Source organism: Eublepharis macularius, chromosome 14 (genome assembly GCF_028583425.1).
Source record: "Eublepharis macularius isolate TG4126 chromosome 14, MPM_Emac_v1.0, whole genome shotgun sequence".
Lineage (NCBI taxonomy): Eukaryota > Metazoa > Chordata > Lepidosauria > Squamata > Eublepharidae > Eublepharis > Eublepharis macularius.
In genome coordinates, this window is record NC_072803.1 from 19,779,002 (window position 1) to 19,801,509 (window position 22,508).

A 22,508-nucleotide genomic window follows, 5' to 3' on the forward strand; every position below is an offset into this window, starting at 1 on the left:
GGGCTTCACATCCCTGTTGTGTTCCCTCCCTTCCCCAAAACCCATCCTCCCAGGCACTGCCCCCAGATTTCCAGGAATATCCAAAGCCGGTGTGGGCAACCCTGCCCCTGATCTGAACCAGGGCTGCTTGTGCTCTGAATCTTGTTTATGGAAATACTGCTTAGGGCACGGAGTTCTGGGAATAGATGCTTCCTAGGTTCCTAGAATTCAGCAAGTTGCATTCCTAGAGAGCAGGCAAGGTCAGCTGAGATCTTGGAATCTGTACAGCTGGTTGACATCTGTGCTTGCATTGAAACAGGTGTGATGAACAAGAGATGGAACCAAGGAAAGTATTGGCCTTAAGTTGGTGGCCCTCTTTCATGCTACCCCTGAGTTATGTAGGAAGCACTTTGCAAGATTGACAGGGCAATCCTAAACAGAGCTGCATGCTTACAGATCTATTGACTTCAAGGGGAATGTAATGAGTACGGATGCATCTCCTCACCTTTAGGAAAAGAGGAGGAGTGATTTCCTTTATCACCTTTTGGGGCACCTGCACTCATTATAAATCACCAGGCCCAAAGAAGATTTGCAGCATTCCTTTACTAAGTCTGTGGGCTTTCCTGATATTTTTCTCTGCTGCATCCATGCATTCAAGAAAATAATGTTCAGTCATTCACAGTAATACAGGCAGATAAGGGGATTTCACTCAATTAAAATGCAGACAGAGCACTGAGAATGGGTCATTATGGATTCAACCCCTTGATTCAGCCCATGTAGCATTTGCTGTTAGAAATCAGGGACAGGATCTTCGCTGGCATGTTCAGACAACCACTTAACCACAGATTGAACCTGTCTGTCATGATCTTCCAGTGACTTTGGGCTGAGCAAATCCCTCCCCGCTCCCAGACACTGTTAGAATTGAACCCAGTCTGAAGTTTGTATTAGGAGGGCTTTAAGCCATATTGGATGCAGAGGAAAAGTCCAGTGTGGGTTTCCAGCATCCCAAATAAGCCAAATGGTGACATCATTCTGCAGCAAGTTTAAAAAAAAAACACACAAACCTAAGACAGAGAGGGATATTAATTTACCTACATTTCTATAGAAAAAGGAATGGAGAATGGGAAAGTGAGTACTAGAGAAGTGATGCTACGTGATAGGATTATGATCTACTGAGCATAACTGTTTGGAGTCCCATAATTAGAATGTCAAAAATTGATGGGTAAGATTTACACAGGGAATGTAAGAGGGAAGAGGTAGCATAGCAATGTGCTATTTCAGCCGAATGAGCTAACACAGCTATATGCTTTCATTATGGAGATGGTGAAAAACCATTGGATATATGGAACTCAGAACCGAGGAGGAAATTATAGGTGGGATTCGCTCCAAACCCTGCCGACTGATGATGAGTGATGAGGCTGAAATTTCCCGTGACAGCTAAGTGAGGAATTTAGAAATCACTTGATGCTTGTTCTCACAAATGTCTTTAATTGGCTTGAAATGAACCATATATACAGAATCAAAAGAGTTTGAAAGTGGTAATAAAGACCAATGTTACGATTCAGAAAATCCACCTGGAGGAGAGAGATCCAACAGGCTGGAACTTTAGACAGCCAGGTTTTTTACCCTTACTGCTTGTCAGTTGCTGCCAGGGCCCAATAATAACTGAAGTATGAAGAAACCAGTAACCAAGCCTGTTATGGGGAAAAAATACAACGGGCTCTAGAAAGGGCGGGGCAGGCGGACCAGGCATTGCTGCCTCTGCTGCGCCCCAATCTGGTCAGGTGTAGGGCAGAGCAGCTGGGCCTGGAAATGCCCCCTCCCCAGCACCCCAATTGGGGGAAGGCAGGGCAGCCACGCCAGGCTTTACCCCCTCCCCAGTGCCTCGATCTGGGCAGGGGGAGGGCAGGGCAGCCGGGACTTGCATTGCTGCCTCCTCTGTACCCCGATCTGGGCAGAGGGAGGGCAGGGCAGCTGGGCCTGCCATTGCCCCCACCCCAGCGCCCCAATTGGGGCAGGGGGAGGGCAGGGTGGATGGGCCTGGTATTGTCTCCTCCCTAGCACTATGATGGGGGGGGCAGAGGACCTGGCAGGCTCCTGCACCCAGCAGTGGCCTGTCCTGGCCCCATTGGGGCAGGATCAAGCTGCCAAAGGTGAGGAGCGCCACCGAGGGGGTGGTGCCTGTGCCTGGCAGAGGCCTGTTCCAGCCCCGTTGGTTTTGGATCAGGCCACCACAGGTGGGGAGTGCACTGGGGGAGCGGTGCCTGATGCTCTGGCACGCTCGTGTGCCTGGCAGCAGCCTGTTCTGGGGAGCGACTCCCCTCCTATCCCTCCTAGGGGTGCACTAGCACGCCTGTGCTCTGGGATAAGAGCTGAGTCATTTAGAACATGGCTCCTCATTTATAGGTATAGATGCCCATCACACCACAGCAAGAAATGAAGAGTCCTGGGCCGATTCCAGACGGCCCTCTGCAATCCAAAATGTTGCGCGTTGTCGCGCATCATCGCGCGGAAAACGCGAAATATCATGGCATGACAAAGTAAAGGTCAACTCGATGTTCCTGCATCATTTTGTAAGGAGAAGTTTATATACAATCTGGAAGAAGTATAGAATTTACCTACAAGAAGGAACCCCCTTGTGGGTGGTTCCATATGAGGTGATAGATCCGAGAGCGGTTGATAATGAACAACAATGTTTAACGTACAAAGAAATAACCAAAACTGAAGTATCTAAACTTAGAATAAAGACGCAAGAGGAACTATCACCTAACTATGATTGGTTCCAGTATAGACAGATTAGAGACTTATACAATTCGGACTCTGCAAAGGGGGGCATACGAACAGAGAACTCGGAACTAGAGCAGACCCTTCTTAAAGAAGACAAGAAAAGAATATCCAAGGTATACCAAGTACTGTTGAAATGGTATACCGAGGATGAGACAGTTAAAACACAAATGGTGAAATGGGCTATAAATTTTAACAAAGAAATAACAATGGAGGCATGGGAATACTTGTGGAAAACTACAATGAAGATAACGACATGTACTAATATTAAAGAGAACATTTATAAAATGATCTATCGTTGGTACATGACACCAAAGAAGATTGCGCTAGGGAATTTGAATACTTCTAATAAATGCTGGAAATGTAAGAAGCATGAGGGCTCCCTCTATCATATGTGGTGGTCGTGTGAGGTAGCCAGGCAGTACTGGGGGGAAATAATAAGAGAAATGAGTGAAATTTTACAATTTCAAATTAATAAGAACCCAGAACTCCTGCTACTGAACTTGGGAATGGAGGGAATTCCAGCCCAACACAGGACGTTGATATTTTACATGACAGCAGCAGCTAGACTTTTGTATGCGCAAAAATGGAAAGTACAAGAAGTGCCAACTATTGAAGATTGGATCTACAAATTGCTGTACATGGCTGAAATGGATAAGATGACAAGAAAACTGAGGGATCTGGACTCAGGGCAGTTTAACACAGACTGGGAGAAGCTGAAACAATATCTGGAGAAGAAATGGGAGGTGGGAGGAAAACTGTGGCAGTTTGAGAACTACTGAAGTATAATAAAAGTATGAAAGAGAGGGGTGACTTTACCGGGGGAGGAAGAGAAATGTGAATTTATAAGCAGTTAGATTAATAGATTGATATATATATAGATATGTATAGGTTAATTGATAGAACATTGATAGAGAATAATTAATGATAAGGTTTATACATGAGGATTGAGTAACTAACAATATTTTCTTTCTTTGATAATATTTATATGCACCAAACTGAATGTACAGAAGAGTCAAATTGATTGATTATGTGATGAGCTATATAGAATTGCCATAAAATGATGAAATGAGTAATATATAGAGAACAAATTTAAATGTGGGAAAATTTTATGGTTTATGATATATAGGTTTATGATATATAGAAATATTTAAAACTGGAAAATGGGATAAATTGTTTATCCAAAGACGTACAGTTTGGGTGTATAATAAGAAAAGTAGTTAAAGAGGTACTGCTTAATGGAGAATGTATATCTGTTTTAGACAGAGGAATTTAATAGAAGTAAGGGGAAAGGGACAAAGGGTGGGAAAGCTGTTGGAAGTCAATAAAAGGGGGGGAAAGGGAGGGGGTTAGAAATGAAAAATTTGGGGGAAAATGAATGTAATGTAAAAATAATAATATTCTAACCCAATAAAAATTTTTCAAAAAAAAACAAAAACAAAACTCGTGCGAGAAAACGCGATATTTCGCGTTTTCCGCGCGATGACGCACGATGACGCGCAACGTTTTGGATTGCAGAGGGCCGTCTGGAATCGGCCCTTCTCAAATCACAGATGTAAACGTGGCTGATGCTCTCCCTGGTTTAAGGTCCTCCTTGAATCCCAACTCATTTGCTTCATATCATGAGGACAACAAGCACCAGAGACCACCTAGATACTAGGAAAAGGTTTGAGAAGGGAGACAAAGCATCAGCAGACTTGGGAAACCACACAGAGTAACATGTTGTATGGCCAATTGGTTGTAAGCTTCTGTGACAGAATGGGCTTTTAAATGAAAGGTTTACTAAGTGCAGCACCCAGAGGGTGGAAGGGAAAGGGTTAAAAAAATCCTGACGGGAGAAAGCCAGCACTGATTTACACAGACAAGTTAGAACTGGGGGGGGGGGGGGTTGTTGGCAGAGGAAGCAGGTAGTTAAAGGAGACTCCCCTTTAGCCTCAGGATTATGTCTTTTGGAGAATAATTCATGCTCAGTGTCTAACAGGAGGGGGGAATTAGTTCTGAGGAGGACCCTAAGTCTGGTGTAAAGGGAAAAGAGTGCTGTGTTGAAATCAGAACAGCTAAGCTGTAAAATCGAGAGGGTGCAGAGGAGAGCAACGAGGATGATCAGGGGTCTGGAGACTAAGCCCTACGATGAAAGGCTAAGGGCCTTGGGAATGTTTAGTTTGGAGAAGGTTGAGGGGGGACATGATTGCTCTCTTTAAATATTTGAAAGGCTGTCATTTGGAGGAGGGAAAGGAGCTATTCCAGTTGGCAGCAGCGGGTAGGACACGAAGCAATGGGCTTAAATTACATGCACAAAGGTACCGGCTGGATATTAGGAAAAACTTTTTCATGGTCAGAGTAGTTCAAAAGTGGAATCAGCTGCCTAGGGAGGTGGTGAGCTCCCCTTCACTGACAGTTTTCAAGAAGAGGCTGGATGAATACTTGTCAGAGATGCTTTAGGCTGATCCTGCACTGGGCAGGGGGTTGGACTAGAGGGTCTGTATGGCCCCTTCCAACTCTATGATTCTATGATTCTAAAGTGAAATCTAAGAAGAAACCTTGTCAAAGTCACCTAAGTCTGAAATTACTAATCTCTTGCTTTTAAGACCTGTAACTACTAAAACTAAGCCCTAAGGTTTTTGTGCCTAATGCTTGTGACATATTCTGTTCTACAGTCAAAATTTACCTCAGCTTTTCTTTCCCTGCCTTCCTATATACCAACCCTGCCTGTTTAATAAACCTGCTGTTTCCTTTTAAACTTTACTAAGCCTCTAGTGTTATTTCATTTAGAGAAGCCATGGGCTCTTGCTTCTCCCCTACAAAATATTTAGGCTGGGTTATAAACCAAAAGTATATATGTTTTAAATTGTGGGACAAAAGGAATTTAAGATTATACCCAGAGAAATGCTACCAGAGGCTGCCCAGCCAGAGTAAGCAATCTTGACTGTTTTGGAGGGAAAATCTGCCTCACAGTGGGGGAGTGAGTAAAGCTTACATCATAGCTGTCCTTGACCATATGTCTACCCAGACCAAGCGCTTGCCTTGGAAGTGATATTGCACAAAATGGGAATATCACTCCAAGGCCCCGATCAAGCATATCAGATCAAAGGGGTTCCCTGTAGCATTAACAAGCCATGGCGTTTGATTGTGGAGGCTCTCTGTAGCATTGACTCCCCCTTTTGCCTGCCATTTTCCCCTCATCCTATGAAAGGGACTAAGGATGCATTAGAATTCTCTGATGCAGCCCACGCTACAGCAGACAGATGCCTGATGGGGAAGCTAGCCTGAAAGCTTGTGAATCCCGGCTGACTAGGTGAGAACATAAACCCCCTGCTGGATCAGATTAAAGGGCAATCTAAACCAGCATTTTGTATCCCACGCTTGCCAATCAGGTGACCTGGAGTGCCCACAAGCAGGGGACATAGACTACCTAGCAAGTATGTTTTTAAAAATCCCTTTCTCCAAGGAGTTCAAGGTGGCAAACATGGGTTCTTCCTTCCTCATTTTATCCTCATAATAACCTTGTGTAGTAGAATAGGCTGAGAATGATTCACTCCAAATAACACTGCCAGCCTCATGGTAGAGTGTGGATTTGAACCAGGTTTTCCCAGATCCCAGTCTGACCTGAATAGCTCAGGTGAGCCTGATCCCGTCAGATCTCAGAAGCTAAGCAGGATCGGCCTTGGTTAGTAAGTGGATGGGAGACCTCCAATGAAGACCAGGGCTGTAGAGGAAGGCAATGGCAAACCACCTCTGTTTGTATCTTGCCTTGAAACACGCCCCCCCCCCCGAGCTTGCCATAAGTCAGCTATAACTTGAAGGCAGTCTCCACCACCACCACTCCCAGATCCTAGGTTGATGCTTTAAGCTCTATACCACATTGGTCAAAGTCTCCACCCATTGTCTTCTCCTCCTTCTGGTATTCTATGGTATACTGCCTCAGAATATGGAAGTTCCACTTACCACTGATTAATCGTTATTAACGAAGCTATCCTCCATGAATGCATCAAATCCTATTTTAAAGCTATCTAAGCTAGTGGTCATCACTGTGTCCTGTGGCAGTGAATTCCATAAGTGCATTATGCATTGTGTTAACTTCCTTGGGTGCGCCTGAGTGCTGGCATTTGGGGAGAGGAAGAAAATTGGATGCTGGGAAGATGTATTTTTATCAGGTATTCCATAGGGGCAAGGAAGATGCCAGGTGTCAAAAATTTGGGTAATCATGGCTTTATTGAAGGGCTTTGGTTAATCCCTGAATCAATTTTGGAACCTTAGTCCAACTTCAATAAAGCTACAGAGCCTCTTACATATACAGAGTGCCCCTTTCTCACTACTGAGCAAGCACGGCCATTTTATGTCCGTCTGAAATCAGCAGGAATAAGCTTGTTGTTTGGCACATTTGCGCCTGGAAATTAATGTCCTGCTTTTTACACCCTCAGCCCTGGGATGCAGTTCCTTTTACAGCTCTCCTTTTCTTTGATTTGGCCCTGTTTGCATGCCTGCATCTGAGGTCAGTATCATATTGGGGGGGTAGCTTACTGGATCGCATTCTCGAGGGTTGGGATGACTCTCCCTTCCCTTCCTAAAATCTGCCCGCTTACAATCATACTTTTCTGTGAATAAATACATTGTCAGAGAGCTATGAACTACATCTCTGCATGGATCATTATATTCCATTTCTGTTCTCCTTGTCCTCAAAGGCGCTCCGAGCAGCATAAATGTAGCTCCCAGCTGTGAGCATTACTTATTCAGACATTACATTTGCATATGCATGTAAACATAAGAGTCATCAGTTTGCTAGTGAACATATTGTGAGAAGTGACCTGGGAAGCTGACCTCTGATTCACCCCAGATTTAGTGCTTAATTTCTGAAAGCAAGCTTGCTGGGAGTTCAGTCCTACTTGGACATCATACCCACTTGCCCTGAACATCACATCCTTTTTCTAACGCCAGTGCGGAGGTGATGTCAGAGCACTTATTCAGTGACTAGGGAAAAACACTCTACACATGCTTAGAGGCCTTGACCTGAGACTGCAAAGAGCCTCTGCCAATCAAAATAGACAATACTGACTCAGAATATGGCAGGCTCACCCTACAGGGCCCTGCAGAGTCACAGAGGGGTCTGCTGGCTTGGAACACAATTCCTTTGTACTCTTTTCAGCCTTGCTGGAACCCATGGGGCCTGAAGAGGTGTGAAAGGGCTGTGCTCTGCCCTGTCCTCCAGGAGGAGTGTGCCTGGTGCAGCTGTGGCAGTGTGCTTAATGGATGGGAAAAGGGAGATCTTGCCAAACCCTGGGGCCAACCCTGGTAACGAAGAGTCTAATGGTACAGGACTGCCAGGGCTACAGACAAACCCGAGGGTCTGGTCTGGATTTTGTCCTTTGAGGTGTGGTGTTGTGATAGTTGGCTGGCTGGCAAGCCATGCAGCTGCCTCCAGTTTATACCAGAGGAATGGTCACATCAGAGGCAAAGGCCTTCACTTTCTTTCATTCCTGGCAAATATCAATGCTCTCACATGGGCTACTCCCTGCCCACCCCTATTCATTCCATGCCAAGGTCAATTGCAAGGTAATTATACGATGACTTCCATTTCCTTAGAGTTAGCATTTTCTCTGTACAAGCCCCTTATTTTCATTCATGTGGGCCTTCAATAAGCCAGCTACCAAGATTTAATGCCGAAATCACTCCTCCTTATACCTTGAGGCCGGTGGTGCTCTCTAATTTAGTAACAGATTTGCATTTTTATCACTTTTTTCCTCGGCTTAACTGATGAACATTAATGCTGGGCAAGTTTCACCCATTCCTGGGTACTTAATTATTTGGCCAAAACCTTCTGAGAGAGAATCTTTAGCTATATATAGAGGGCCATATCCGTCCTGATCTATTTTAGTTCTGTGCAGAAGAAAAGCAGGCTGGCTGCTCCTCCAAAGCAGCTCCCATCCTGTGACTCGGTGGCAGAGGAAGAAGAATGGGTGAATAATCTGTCTGATTTCTTTAGCTGACGAATGTCAGCTCTGTTTTTATATTCCAGTCTGTCGACATTGCAACAGATTTCATCTGTGCCTCCGTTCATCAGCAGCTATTCTGTTCCTTTCCATCACTCTTCAGCATCCTTTAAAAAAAAAAAAAGAGAGAGGAGGGAGGGGGAGCACTTGTGTGCAGAAACCGTTAGTCTTATCATTAGATGAGCCACCGAAAGCCGAGGTGATGAGTGTTTCTCACCGGTCAACCATCTAAGTCTGCTTTAGATCCCATTGCAGAAAAGTACATCAAAGACCGATATATCACTTTGCAGAGGAGAGGGCAAAGCCTGCTGGGCTTTTCCCAAGGGTTAAAGGTCACGTGAGCAGTGGTGACATGTTTAAAAAGTGATAGCATGGGTTAAAAGAGGATTAATCTAGTACAGCAATCTTCTCCCCATCCTTTTGGAGAGATGGTATCTGTCCAAGTGGTGACCTCAGCCAAGCACAGGTTCAGGCTTGCACTGAATTAGGTGTGTATCTTGAGATGGAAGAGAGGATGGCAGGGTTTAGGCAGAGGACTGAATGCCTAAGGCAGGCACACTGCAAGTGGTTGTCATCAGCTGTAAAACAAAAGACTTGATCATTGTTTTCAAAGGTATGGAGCCAGACCTCCTAGTAATGGGGTACAAGGGGGTGGCGAGGGTAGAGTGGGAAGATAAGGTTCAGAAATGCAGAGTCCATTATGCTTTCCAAGCTTGTGGTTTCTGCCAAGCTGACTTTATATTCTGAACATTCGCTCTCAAGATAATTTCAGTTTGGTGTAGTGGTTAAGAGTGTGGGACTCTAATCTGGACAGCTGGGTTTGATTCCCCACTCCTCCACTTGAAGCCAGCTGGGTGACCTTGTATCAGTCACAGCTTCCCGGAGCTCTCTCAGCCCCACCCACCTCACAGGGTGATTGTTGTTGTGGGGACAATAATAGCATACTTTGTAAACCACTCTGAGTGGGTGTTAAGTCATCCCGAAGGGCGGTATATAAATCAAATGTTATTATGATGATGGTTGGAAGGTCTGAGCTACACATGCAGTAGAATCACATGATGCAGTGCTTGCTGTAATGTACCACTTCAAAATGCAGTTAGGGGAGATCATGTTGAGATCCTCCCCATATATAAAACACATCTCTCTCTGGACACAGAAAAGAAGCATGTCAGCAAGGAGGAATTTTCTTAAGGTTGCCAACTCCACCTTGGGAAATTCCTGGAGATTTGAGGGCAGGACCGGAAGAGGGCAGACTTGGGGGGGAGGGGTCTCAGTGGGGATGGTATAAATTCAAAAATATTATATGGGGGGGAAATTCAGACACGAGGCTTACTACCCATGTTCTAAAGTGGCACAGCCTAAGAAGGGCTATGGCTCTATTGATAAGTTTTGCTCTTTGCTGATGAAAGAGAAGCCTATGTTGTATAGCAGCAGTTTCTCCTTATGGGCAGTAGTAAGTATACTTGTGCATGAATATTGTTCATTGCTGGACTCTGGGAAGTCTCTAGAAATGCAGACACAAAATTGCTTCATATGGATCATTCCAGATGAGTAGCTGCCATGTTACTGTGCAGCAGCAAAACAACACAGCAGTCCAGTGGCAATTTGAAGACTGAAACATTTATTCTGGCATAAGCTTTCATGAGTCAGAGCTCACTTCATAGTTCTCCTCTCCAACCCCTCCATATTTCAAGTTGATTTTTTAAAAAAATATATAGAATTTTTGAATCCTTTCAATGAGTCCTAATAGGATCAATGCAGGTCCAAATGAGACTAGGGTGACTGTTCTACAAAGCCCACATACTACCTTGGCGTTTTTGCTTTCCTGGTTTCCAGCAACACCGCAAAAGCAACCCACAGGAATCTGCTATCTGGATACTGTGAAAGTTTGGTATGTGTCACTTGAGAATGCTAATGCAAGATACTGGAAAACCAAACGTACATTCTAGTCCCATGTTTTTGTTTTGTTGTTGTTAAGGACCCCTCTGTCCCTTCATCAGATTTATGTCATTTGGGAAAGTGACTGGGAGAAATAGATCGCCAGAGCTGCCAGCATGGCTTTGAGGTTTCTTTATTTGTGTGCTTCCCTGGTATGGCACCACCACATTCATCATAACTATTAAAAAAGGCCTTGTTTATTGATATGCAAATGTCAAGTGTGACCGCAGGAGAAGGCAGCTGCCAGTGCTTTTTAATTACCTGGGTGGCGATGGGGGCGGGGCTTGGTGCCCCTTAATGAGGGGAGACAGGAGCTAGCAGATGACGCTCAGGAGTTCATTAGGCTTTTGCAAGACCCTTTCCTCCCTCCTTGGGTTTGCCAACCAGCAGGACAATTAGGTTCCATATGCAAATGTGTAAGCCTTGCCCTGCTTTGATTTTTAAAACAAAAAAAGCAGTGATTTTGAACCACAGGGAAGTAAATGGAGGTCAAATATTTGCAAAGAGCTTCCTAACTTTCAAAGTGGTTTGTAGAAAGGGCTCCAGTGGCTAAGAGCTGCCACTGTTGGGTAGCGCTGAGATGGTGGGGCCTGAGTTCAAATTAAAGCTTGAGTAATTCACAGAGTGGCTGTGAGAATAAAAGGGGAAGAACCAGGCAGACCACCTTGAACTTTCTATTGATTACCTACCTTTCTCCCCAAAGAGAATGAAAAGTAGCACACAACATCGTTCTCTTTTCCTTCATTTAATCCTCACAACAATCAGGTGAGGTAGACTAGGCTGAAAAAATGAACGGTGCAAGGTCACCTAGCAGGCTTCCATGGCAGAGTGGGGATTCGAACCTGGGAACCCCAGATCCTGTTCCAACACTGTAACTTATACACTTCTGTTTCTGCCAAAAATAGGGCAGTTGGAGAGTCTTTAAGGAAAAGTTGAACTACGAGTGCAAGGGAAATGCTTGAATTTTGGTTTATCCCACATGGGCACCCCACTGTTCTCCAAATCCATCATTACAGACAAAGCCATAATCAGTTAACACGGATAATATTACAGTCTTACTCCTTCATGGTCAACCAATACATGGCATGAAAGATAAATGTTCAGATCTTGCAACATTTTCTTTAATGTTAAAAAGCAGCTGCAGAGGGGAGTGGATTTGGATCAGTCTTGCTGCACTGGGCGAGAGGGTAACCATTTCCTCTAGTGCCTAATCCCTTTTTCAAACTGCTATTAACCATAGCAGGAGAACAGGTACAATACAGGTACCCACAAGGGCTAATAGGAGCTGTAGGGACTGAAGGATTTCTTTGGGGAAAATGGCACAGGGGAAGGGTTTGTATTGACTTACACTGTGTAATCCGCCTTGAGTCTCAGTGAGAAAGGTGTACTATAAATAATGTAAACAAAAATTTAAATACTCTCCCTGCCCAGCACCTTGGCCCTGATCCAAGTCCTTCTGCTTTCCCTTTTCAATTTAAAGAAAGGAACCAGCTCTGATTTGTAGATATCCACGTAATGTGGTGTTTGACCCTTATGCACACAGTGGCTAAAGTCAAGTTAAAAATAAATGAATTTGGAGACTCCTTTGTGTCCAGTTGTAGGGTGAAAATGGGGTTTCTAATTCGTAATAGTGATCAGTACTGCTTTCGGGAGTTGCTCATGCAGTGACCAGGAATGGAATTCTTGACACTGTGGCCTGTGATTTCCAGGGGAGATGCTCTTGGTGCAGGTAGCATAGACGGCCTGCATCCCCCTAGAGACAGGTGGATTTCCTGCAGACAAGGATAAGAGCACGTTGAATTTCTGACTTTTGCACAACTGGTAAAAAGCACAGGAGTCACACTGAAATATTCCTAGAAAGGAGATGTCTTGCTATACTGAGAAGTCAGTGAGAAAAAATCATAGTACCAAACAGAACTTATTCTTTTCTAGGTTTTTTGTTGTTGTTGCAAATATGGTATCTGGAAACCAAACTTAACTTCCTTGCAATGCCTGCTTCTCTTCAGTCAAGCACCCCATTAGATTGCATTGATGGTTTGTTTTGCAGTTAAAAACGAGTGTGTTGAGTGTGGCTGCTGTTGAGCATGCTCACCAATACATTGGTTTGCTTGGATTATGTATATCCAGGTTCATCCTGGGCAGGCCATTGCTCCAGTTTTTGGTTGATGGACGAACTGTAAATCTTTAAAACAATAGTACGTTTTGCGTGTGTGCCCCACTTTTGCACATGCATAGTTGGTGATGTCCACTAGCCAGTGGCTAATCCCCCGCTACACCCCTTGCACAATTTCGACAGCCAAGGAAAGCACTCAGGTGGCCAGCTCATGGGGAAGGGAGATGGGGTGGGAAAGGCTGCCTACAAATTGCACCCAGAACATAAGGCTGCCTCTCTGATCTTTCCCTTCTCTCGATACTGGTCGCCTCCTTGGGTTTTTGGAATTTCCCTTCAACATGAAAAAAACTGACAACCCTCAAACGCTTGCCTGAAAAATCATAATAAAACATAATCATAATCTAGCGGCACCTTAAAGCCGAACAACGTTGATTCATTTAGACGGACGGCGTTTTCTTCTATGGCGCTTCGCACGTAAGCATTTTTCCTACGTGGTAACACAGAAGGCGGCTGGCTTCTAGTGTGAAAGGTAGTGCACGTGTGTAGCGAGGAGCGTCTTTACGCGCCACGTTGCCTCTCGTAGCCTGACTATCCGAAGAAGGAAGCTTCGGCTCTCGAAAGCTCATACCCTGCAAATCGAATTGGTCTCGAAGGTGCCACTGGACCCGGATCTCGCTCTTGCGCCGGGTTCCCCCAACGCGCGCCTGCATGCCCTTGCAGGCAAAACGCCACGTGCGCCGCCTCCCCCGAAGCCTCCCGGCGCCCGGCCTTTCTTGCGCCGAGAACGGCGTTCCGAGCGAGCCCTGCCGCGTCTAGGAGGGGTCCGGGGGCTCCAAGCCCTGCCTATACCTGGAAGGCGGGACCAGCCGCTTCGAAGCGCGGAGGATCCCCGCGCGCCCGCTCTTCCCCGCGCCCTCCAGCCCGGCCAGGCGGCGTTTGTTCAAGCGGCCGCCGGGGGAGGGCTCAGCCGCCTGACAATGGGCCGGGCCAGCGGAGTTGGAGCAAGTTACCGGCCCGGCGGCGGCTGCAGCAGCTTCGTCCGGACCGCGCCGAGCTGAGCTGCTCCCGGCGCCAGCATCTCAGCCGCCGCCAGCTCGGAGAGGGCGCTTCGCCATGGCGCGCAGCTAATTCGCCCAACTGCTGGAGCTCCCCCCGGCGCGCCCTCCTTGCCTCCGTCCCTCCGCACGCTCCTCCTTAACCCGAGCGCCGCCTCTCCCTCCCCGTGACTGGGGCAGGTCCCGGGAGCCGATCCGCCCCCCTGCTGGGAGCCGCGCGGCCAGAGGACCCGCTTTCTCCTCCTTGATGCGTCCCGGGAGGAGCTGAGCCATGCGGCCGCGGCTCCCGCTTTGGCTCCGGGGCTTCCTCTGCTGCTTGCCCGCCTTCGTGGGACCAACTTCAGGTAAGATGCGTTCCCAAGGCGGTGTTTTCCCCCCTTTTCCAGCGCCGGATCACCCCTTTCCTGGAGTTACCAACCTCCAGGTGGGACCTGGAGTTATCCTGGAATTACCTGCAGGGATCAGTTCTCCAGGAAGAAAGGGCAGCATAGAAGCGGGGTGGGTGGGCTTTGCGGCATCACCCCACTTAGCTCCCTCCCCTCCCCAAACTCTGCCCTCCTCAGGCATCATCACCTGTAAATTCCCAGGAATTTCCCAAGCTGGAACTGGCAACCCTGCCCTTTCCCCATAGAAGACCAAGCTGTGATTGCGCTTTTGCCTGCTTTCGAGCAAACAGAGAGGAGCTGCCTGGTCCACTGGAGCAAAGCCCAGGATGGAGAGGATGTTTTAGCAGACCTTCTCTCTCCCCTGCTTGGCAGTTTCTGCCCAGAGCTGGACTGTATAGAGAAGAGCCCCGGGAGGGAGATTTTGGGGAAAGGTCCACTGCAGGTACTGGGGATGTTGCTGCTGGTTTGGGCTCAACACAACGGAGTTTTCTAGTTCTTGTCTGTGTGGTATCGAAGTGTTTGGATAGCATGATGAAATCCTGGCTGTGGCTCCTGGGGGAGATCGAGTGATGTGGCCAAGTCTGCTGGTGGAATCTGTGGCAAAGCGTAAAACCCAAAGCAGGTTTTGCAGGCTTTTAGTGTAATGTCATGTTCTAAGGAAGACTGCCCCTTTGGTAGAAGTGGCTTCTAATCCATCCCTAAAGATGAAAAGGGCTAAGGGAAGAGGCTGGCTCCTTCTCCTTCCACGCTGTGTCCCCCTCCTGATTCTGCCCTGGAAGCTTGTTTAAGGGTCTGTAGAGACCACAGCCCTGATAAACTGAGAGATGATTTACATGCTGGCTTATTTCTTACCCGTACATTGGCCCATCCATATTTCCCTGTGTGTGCATGGTTTATGCTGCAGCCGATTGCCACTTTTCAGCGTGCGCACATGTGCCACGGCCACTCTCCTCTCTGTTGGAAATGTATGGCAGGGTCCTGATTACAATTGCATGCAGGTCCCAACATACAGCTGTCACGTCGCCCTCCACCCTCTCCCCCTTCCAAGGCAGCCAGCAAGGAGTGTTTGGCCTGCAAGCAGAGCTCCAGTCTAACCCAGGGGCTCTTCTGGTTTGCACTTTTCATTGTGGGAACAGATGGGCACAAGAGTGATAAAAGAAGCGTGCACGGGGGATGTGGCTGGGCTGGGGCTGGCTTCAGAGGACAGGCTGTCAGCTGCACGGTGACTGTCTGACCTTTCCAGTCCCTGACAATTGAAGACTTCAGACCCCAGGCCTTGTATTCATCACACAGTTTGCCTTCTCAAGCTTAGGGCGCGTCTCTCTCTTTTTGGCTGGAGACACAGCGGCGATTGTCTTGTCTGTATCTTCTCAATTTGCTTCTCGCAAATGTTCTTAGCTGCCTTTTAGGAGGAGACAGAAATCTGCCATGCTCCAATCACTGTCCGCTAGAGGAGGCATCAAGACATGCGTTGGAAAAAGAAGGCAGTCGAAGAAGTGAGAATGCTGCCACCGCAAGAGCTGAAAGGATTGTTTTGATAATAGCCCAAAATCTGAAATCACACAGCATGCCATTCCAAATATTTCCGGAGAGAAACTGAGCTCTGGATTCTTAAACGTTGGGGTTTGCAAGTAGGGTGCTTTGAATCGAAGGCTGCAGTTGGGCAAGGGATGCCTAGGTTTTTGTGAGTGGTCTCGGTTGAATCTCAGAATTCCCAGATCTGGGTGTCATCATTCCGAAATACGATCTGAGCGTTCATCTGGGAACCTGAGAATTTCTGGCATGAAATAACAACACTGGGTTGAAATGAAATAAAAATTGGGGGAAGTCTTAGAATCTAAAAATTTTCATGTCAGTGTTACACGAATGCTCCTGCTTTGAGGATGTGTAATGGCTGACAAAAAATACCTGGGAAGGAGCAGAGGTGGAGTCAAAACCTGTGTACCTGGGGATGGGGCACTGCAGCTTTGGCATACCTATAATTTCATCCCTCTCCGTGATTGTTGATGCGTGCTGTCTACTTTCCTTGCTAGCTAGCAACTGTTGGGCATCCTCTGTACAATGAGCATCAAAGGAATGCTTTGAACTGAATAACACTAGCTGTGGAAGTATAATGCCAGCCAAAAAGCGTGATGGAGTCACGTTTGAGTTGTTTTGGGGAGGCGGGTGATGTGGGTGACTTTTTCATAAAAGCACGTTACTCTCAGCTGAGAGCAGGCGCTGGCTCTGGGATCCGAAAGTATGCGCTGCTTGTGAGCAGTGTTGCTGTTAGCAGCCATGTGCCTCTTGTGAGGGAGCAAACTGGAGCCCGCACCAGTTGGTTCATGTTTGCATGTAAACAGTACACCAAGTGTGTCCCACGATGAATAGGTGTTGGTTTCTACAGTGAGTATCTGTTGAAAACCATTGGACGAGTCAGAGCCCCAAACTCCACAGCCACCTTCTTAGGGCACAGTTGTCCACATTAAAGAACCTGGCCATCCCAGAAAGTGTACAAGATGAGTTGTGGGCATCAGGGCTTTTTTTCAGCTGGAACGCGGTGGAATGGAGTTCTGGAACAGCTTGAAAATGGTCACATGGCTGGTGGCCTGGCCCCCTGATCTCCAGACAGAGGGGAGTTTAGATTGCCCTCCACGCCGCCGAGGGTAATCTAAACTCCCCTCTGTCTGGAGATCAGGGGGTGGGGCCACCAGCCATGTGACCATTTTCTCTGAGGGCAACCCACTGAGTTCCACCACCTCTTTTCCCAGAAAAAAAGCCCTGGTGGGCATCATAACTTGTTTCATTAGATTTTGCTACTTGCTCTTAAATTCTGAAATCAAACTTAGGTGCTGTGGCTTGTTGTGCTAGGAAACTACATGCTCTGATTTGGTAGAAAAAACCTAACAATGTGCCTCTTATTACTGACGGGCTATTTCACACATTATACAGAGCAAAATCTGGGTTTGCTGCCAAACGCATGTGGGTGCATGTAACGAGTGCATGTTAGCTGGTTCCCAGTGCTGATTTTTTAAAAAAGAAAAGCTGCTTTGGGGAGGAGAATATAGAACAGAAAACGAAGAGGGAAGGGACTAGGACCACCAAATCCTGGAGATTTGGGGGCCATGCCTGAGGAAGGCAAAGTTTGGGGAATCTTATAGGGGCAAGCCTACTGGAAGTGTGAGAGAGTGAGTCTAGTTACAGTTAGCCAGCTACGACACGTGTAACAACACAGAGAAGCAGCCAATCCCTGTTGTCCTCCAAATATGATGTACTTGTTTGCAAACCCCTCCAAAGTGAGGGTCGTGTTCAGTATGGTGTGAGACCAATTTCGGAGGTGGACCTAGGTTCAAATCCCTGCTCAGCCATGAAGTTCTCTGGGTGATTTGGGGCCAGTCACAACTTTGGACTGGAATTCTGACCACATCAGAGGCAGCGGTGGTGTAGTGGTTAGAGCCAGTTGTGGTGGAGTGGTTAGACTGTCAGACTAGGATCTGGGAGACCCGACTTTGAATCCCTACTCTGCCATGGAAGTTCGTTGGGTGACCTTGAGCCAGTCATACTGTCTCATCCTAATCTCCCTCACAGGGTTGTTGGGAGGATAAAATGGAGGAGAGGAAAATGATGGAAACTGCTTTGGGTCCCTGTAGGGGAGAGAGGCAAGGTATAAATGAAGTAAATAAAGAAATAATAAATGTCTCAGCTGATGCTAACTCACAGTCATTCTGAGGCTTGAAAGGGGAAGAAGGGAAGCTGCGTAAGCTCTTTAGGGGAAAAGCAGGATGGTAAACCAATAACGAAAGAACTTATGAAGCTGCCTTACACCAAATCAGTCCTTTGGTCCCTCTCATTCAGTACTGTGTATTCTAATGGGCAGAGGCTCTCTAGGATCTCAGTTAAAGAAAAATTCATTCCCCTGCACCTGCTACCTGGGGGCCTTTTTAAAATTAAAGATATCAGGCATTGGATCCGGGCACTTCGGTATGCAAAGCGTGTGTCCCGCTACCTCCTCCTCTCCTCCAGTAAATGTGTGTTGCATTAACACTTGAACTGTTAAGTAGGTTGGTAGAAACTTTAAATTTATTATATACCCTGGACTGAGTGGTGGGATATTTTTAAACAAGGTTTGAGAGCTAAGTCCTGGTTTAAATTAAGTCCTGATGGCAGCTTCCCCTCCCCAAATGGGACTGGGTCCTTTGAAAAGCGCTAATCTTCTTTCCTTTTGTTATACTTTAACCCAAAATTCAGAAGCTTTCTTTAATTCTAAAGGGAGAGGGAAGAGACTGTCGCATGCTCTAATTGGCATAGACAAGGGCCGTGCTGAACTTTGTTGCACTGTTCTGCCCCTTAAGCCATGTTCTTCACTTGGGGCATGCCTTGTTATACCCAAGGAAGTTCTGTAGCCATGGGCGAGGTTGTCAAAAAAGATGCTTTTGGACTGTGATGTAAAAAACAGGATGCTGAAGGAAGACAAAGGGGTTTGCTTCCGTTGAAAGCTGTGGAGGTGGAGCGTTATGACTGAGCTTTCAGGAAAACCTTTACATTCCCACTTTAAAAATATATATATTACCCGCCACAAGATCTTCTCCCCAAATATGGAGTTAAAAAGGGTCAGGTTCAGTGTGTTTAGGTATTCCAGCCCAACCAAATGTTGGTGAAAAAATTTAGATCTAGACCGGGGAGTTGCAAAATTTTTGACAAGAGGGGGAATTTTACAACTCCATCTGATTTTGATGAATTTTCTGTGTGGGGGATAGACAATATGCAACCTCCATCATGGCTATGGATCCTCGCCTACCTTGTTTCCAAACACTTCCACAAGCCTTTCTCTTGCTCCCTGTCACCCTGCAGCTTGTTCTTGGTTGCAATGAAAAAGCCTGATGCAAAAATAATTGGGTTCTCCAGCATGACACCCATGGTTAGCCAGTACTTCCCTTGATAAACACCAAGCTTTTCAGAAAGTGGGTCGGGCCATTGTAAGGCAGGGCTGCCATCATTCACTTGAAAAGTTTTCCGTAGCTGCAATAGCAGCCTCTAGGGGATCAGGAAGACTGGTAAATATTCCCCAATCAGACTTTCCTTCATTTCTTTTAATTCTCCTTTTGTGATTCTTCTTGCAACGTGAGGAAGGAAGTGTTGGGTTTGGCTCCGCCTCCCTTGGCAGCCATTTGCCATTTGGCTCCGCCTCCTGTGGCAGTCATTTTGGGGTAGCACTCATCATCACCCTTTCTCAAAATTCTAATAGTTTCCACAAAGCTAACAAAACCATTATAATTAGGAGTTCTGTTGCTTCTCAAAGGGAGCCATCATCGGTGGAGTATACCGCTGTCCCAGGGATCTCAAGAGTAGCATATGTGGGTCTCCTTCTGCATGCTATCCTCACAACAGCACAGCGAGGTAGGAGACAGCGTCTGGCACCCAGTGGGCTTCCAATATGGATTTGAACCTATCTGAGGCTAACACTAACCAGGGAGGGGAAGAACTAGGGAAAGTGCTGTTCTTAAAGGGAGAAATAGTCGTTATGGTCTGGATTGTTGAATGGGGAGAGCCAGCCAGGCCTTGAAGGACATCTGTTTTGAAAGAGAATTTAGGGAGAATCCAGTCTGTGGCACTTTGACAATACAGCTTTGGCCTTCCTGAGCAATATATGGCTTGAGGTGCACTAAAAAATTCACCATCAGCTTTTCTGGACTCTCTCCTTACCTGAATTCTGGGTGCCCCATCTGTAGCTCGGGATTGGTTCAACTTTTCGTGAATAACATTTTGTATTCTCCAAATATTTGAGTTCTTCTTTCCTCCCTTTGAAAGCTGTCTCGTTAATTGAAGCCAGGCGGCGCTTGGCTGTGCTGCTCGCCCCGAGCTTTAACATCGCCGGGTTGGCAGGCGCCTCAGGCTTTCCGATTTCATACCGTGGCAGATGATGTTAGTGGGAGGTGAGGAGGAGGAAGGAAATGGCACCGGCGGATTCCTCGACAGTTGCCGGGCTGGCTGCTACTGATGGCGTCATCTTGGTTAGTTGCTGTGATCCTTACAAGGCTTGTCGAGGCAGAAAGTGTCTCTTCTAGTTTGATGAGCCGCACAGGCATAAAAGCTTATGTCAAGATGCAGATTTAAAACTTGACGAAGTTTAGAATATTCTTGCATTTCTAGGGAACTGGTGCTTTGAGCACGGCTTAGGGCTCTGTGGGTGCAAGCTGCATTTGTACAACCAAGCGGATGATGCATGTACACAGGAGCATCCTAACCAGTTTTGATCCTCCCAATATGTTTGGTCCCCCACGTTGCATGCACAGGGGCAACATATGTATTTTGCACGCATGCGCAGCTTTCAGCCCACAATGACCACTAGATTTTTCAGGGGTCTGGTTTGTCCTTGCCATGTACACTCATGCAAAATACAAATGTTGCCCCTGTTCAGAAAATACGGTATGTATTGGGAGCATTGTGAGTAGCATACTTTCTCTATATGAACAGTAAGCAGCTCCTGGTATGCCTGGGTGTAATATCTGAAAAGGGTTACCATTTCAGAGTAATTCTGGATGGCAAACCATCATCCGTAATGTTCAGGCATGTTGTATACACAGGGGTACATTCAACAGACTTTTCTCATTCAGTAAACGTTCTGTTCAATGATGCCAAGGAAAGAATATTAATGAGTTTCAGTGCTTTGCTTTGTAGACAGGAAGAGATCTTCTGGTGGACAGGTACTGTGGGAACAGAGAGAGGCGGGATAAGTCGGGGCCAGCAGAGTTGCATAGCTGTCAGGGCACCACTCTCCCCTGAGGCCAGCCCATGCCCCAGGCATGAATGATGTTACAAGAGTCATGTTCTGTTCCTTCATGTGACTAGCCCAAGGTCACCCCGCAAGCTTTCACGGCAGGATGTGAATTTGAAACCAATCCTAGCCCAGCCCTGTAACCAGGGCTGGATCTACGGTTGCTGGTGCCCAGGGCAACCGAAGACTGGCCACTTGTGTGTGCACATGCGCGCGCAGCGTGCACATGCTCCTTTCTCTGCGTGATGATGTCACTTCCGTGACATCACGCAGGGCGGCGCATGCCGCCCCTCGGCAAGCTGGCTGTCCAGGCGCGCTGCGGAGCAGCAGCAGTGCGAGTGGCTGGGAGGCCGCCCGCACCATTCACCTTCCCCGCAGGATGGGGGCGGCTGGCTTGCCGCGCACCCCCTATCCTGCGGGGCAGGCGAATGGCGCAGGTGGCCTCCCAGCCACCTGCACTGCCTTTTGCCTGCCCTGTCCTGCTGCCCGTGCGCTCCTGGGGCTGGCAGCTGCGCCCAGCACCCCCTCTTTGGTGGCACTGGGAGCAGACTACCCCCCTGCCCCCCCCCCGTCAATCCGGCCCTGCCTCTAACCACTATACTATGTGGACTGCTACTTTTACACCTTTTGCTTGTGCTAGAACTTGTACTGCCAGTAGGGTTCCTAACTCTGGGTTGGGAAATTCGTGGAGATTTGGGGATTGTTCCTGTGGATAGCAGACTTTGGGGAGGGAGGGAGGGAGCTCAGTGTAGATGTGATACCATAGACTCTCCTCTCCAAAGCAGCCATTTTTTCCCCAGGGGAAGAGCTCTCTGTAGTCTGGAGATCAATTGTAATTCTGGGAGATCTCAAGGCCCCACTTGGAAGTTGGCAGCCTGAACGTCTAGGTTTCACATAAAACAATAGAAATAGGTAGGATTTCAGGTTTTCAAATGCTGTTTTCATCAAAAGATTTTACACACCCTGTAAAATAAGTGCTGTGCCCATTTCTAGATTTTGTTTTGTGCTTTTAGTGATACTCTGGATTCTGTCAAATGGATAGTGGTGGCGTCATATTATCTGTGGAGGCCACCTTCATCTTCAGTTAGGCTTTCTGTGGGCGTTCTGGCCAGCATCTGGTTTTACTGGAGAGTAGCTGTGTGAAGTATGTTGAGATGGCAGACTGCGGTCCACATTTCCCGAAATGACTGGCTGCCAAAATCTCCACATACGCTGCTACTACTTTGTTTGTTTGTTTTCTGGAATTGGCTGCCGGTGGCCAGCGTCTATAAAGAACCAGTTCCCCTTATGTTTATTTATTTATTTTCTTACTTTATGTACAATTGGTCTTTCTCGCTTGCATGCAAAGGGGATCAGATGATCTAAACAATCAGACAGTGTAAGACATTCCAAGAACAATGAACTTGGACTGGGATCACAAAGTTGGAGAAACAATGCAAAAGAAAAAAGTATCATTCATATATCATCAACAATGCAGAAAATGGAATTCAAAAAGTAGAACAGAATGCAGTA

At 46.9% G+C, this 22,508-nt stretch overlaps 1 protein-coding gene across 6 annotated transcripts in view; it reads left to right on the forward strand.

Annotated features, from left to right (window-relative positions):
- Positions 1–14,037: 14,037 nt before the first annotated feature.
- ROBO3 (roundabout guidance receptor 3) overlaps positions 14,038–22,508 on the forward strand; it is a 226,761-nt gene continuing 218,290 nt past the window's right edge. For all 6 annotated transcript variants that reach the window (XM_054997456.1, XM_054997460.1, XM_054997461.1 and 3 more), the window contains exon 1: positions 14,038–14,200. In XM_054997456.1, the coding sequence (XP_054853431.1) occupies positions 14,128–14,200 (73 nt within the window). In that variant the 5' untranslated portion in view covers positions 14,038–14,127. The remainder of the gene's footprint in view (positions 14,201–22,508) is intronic.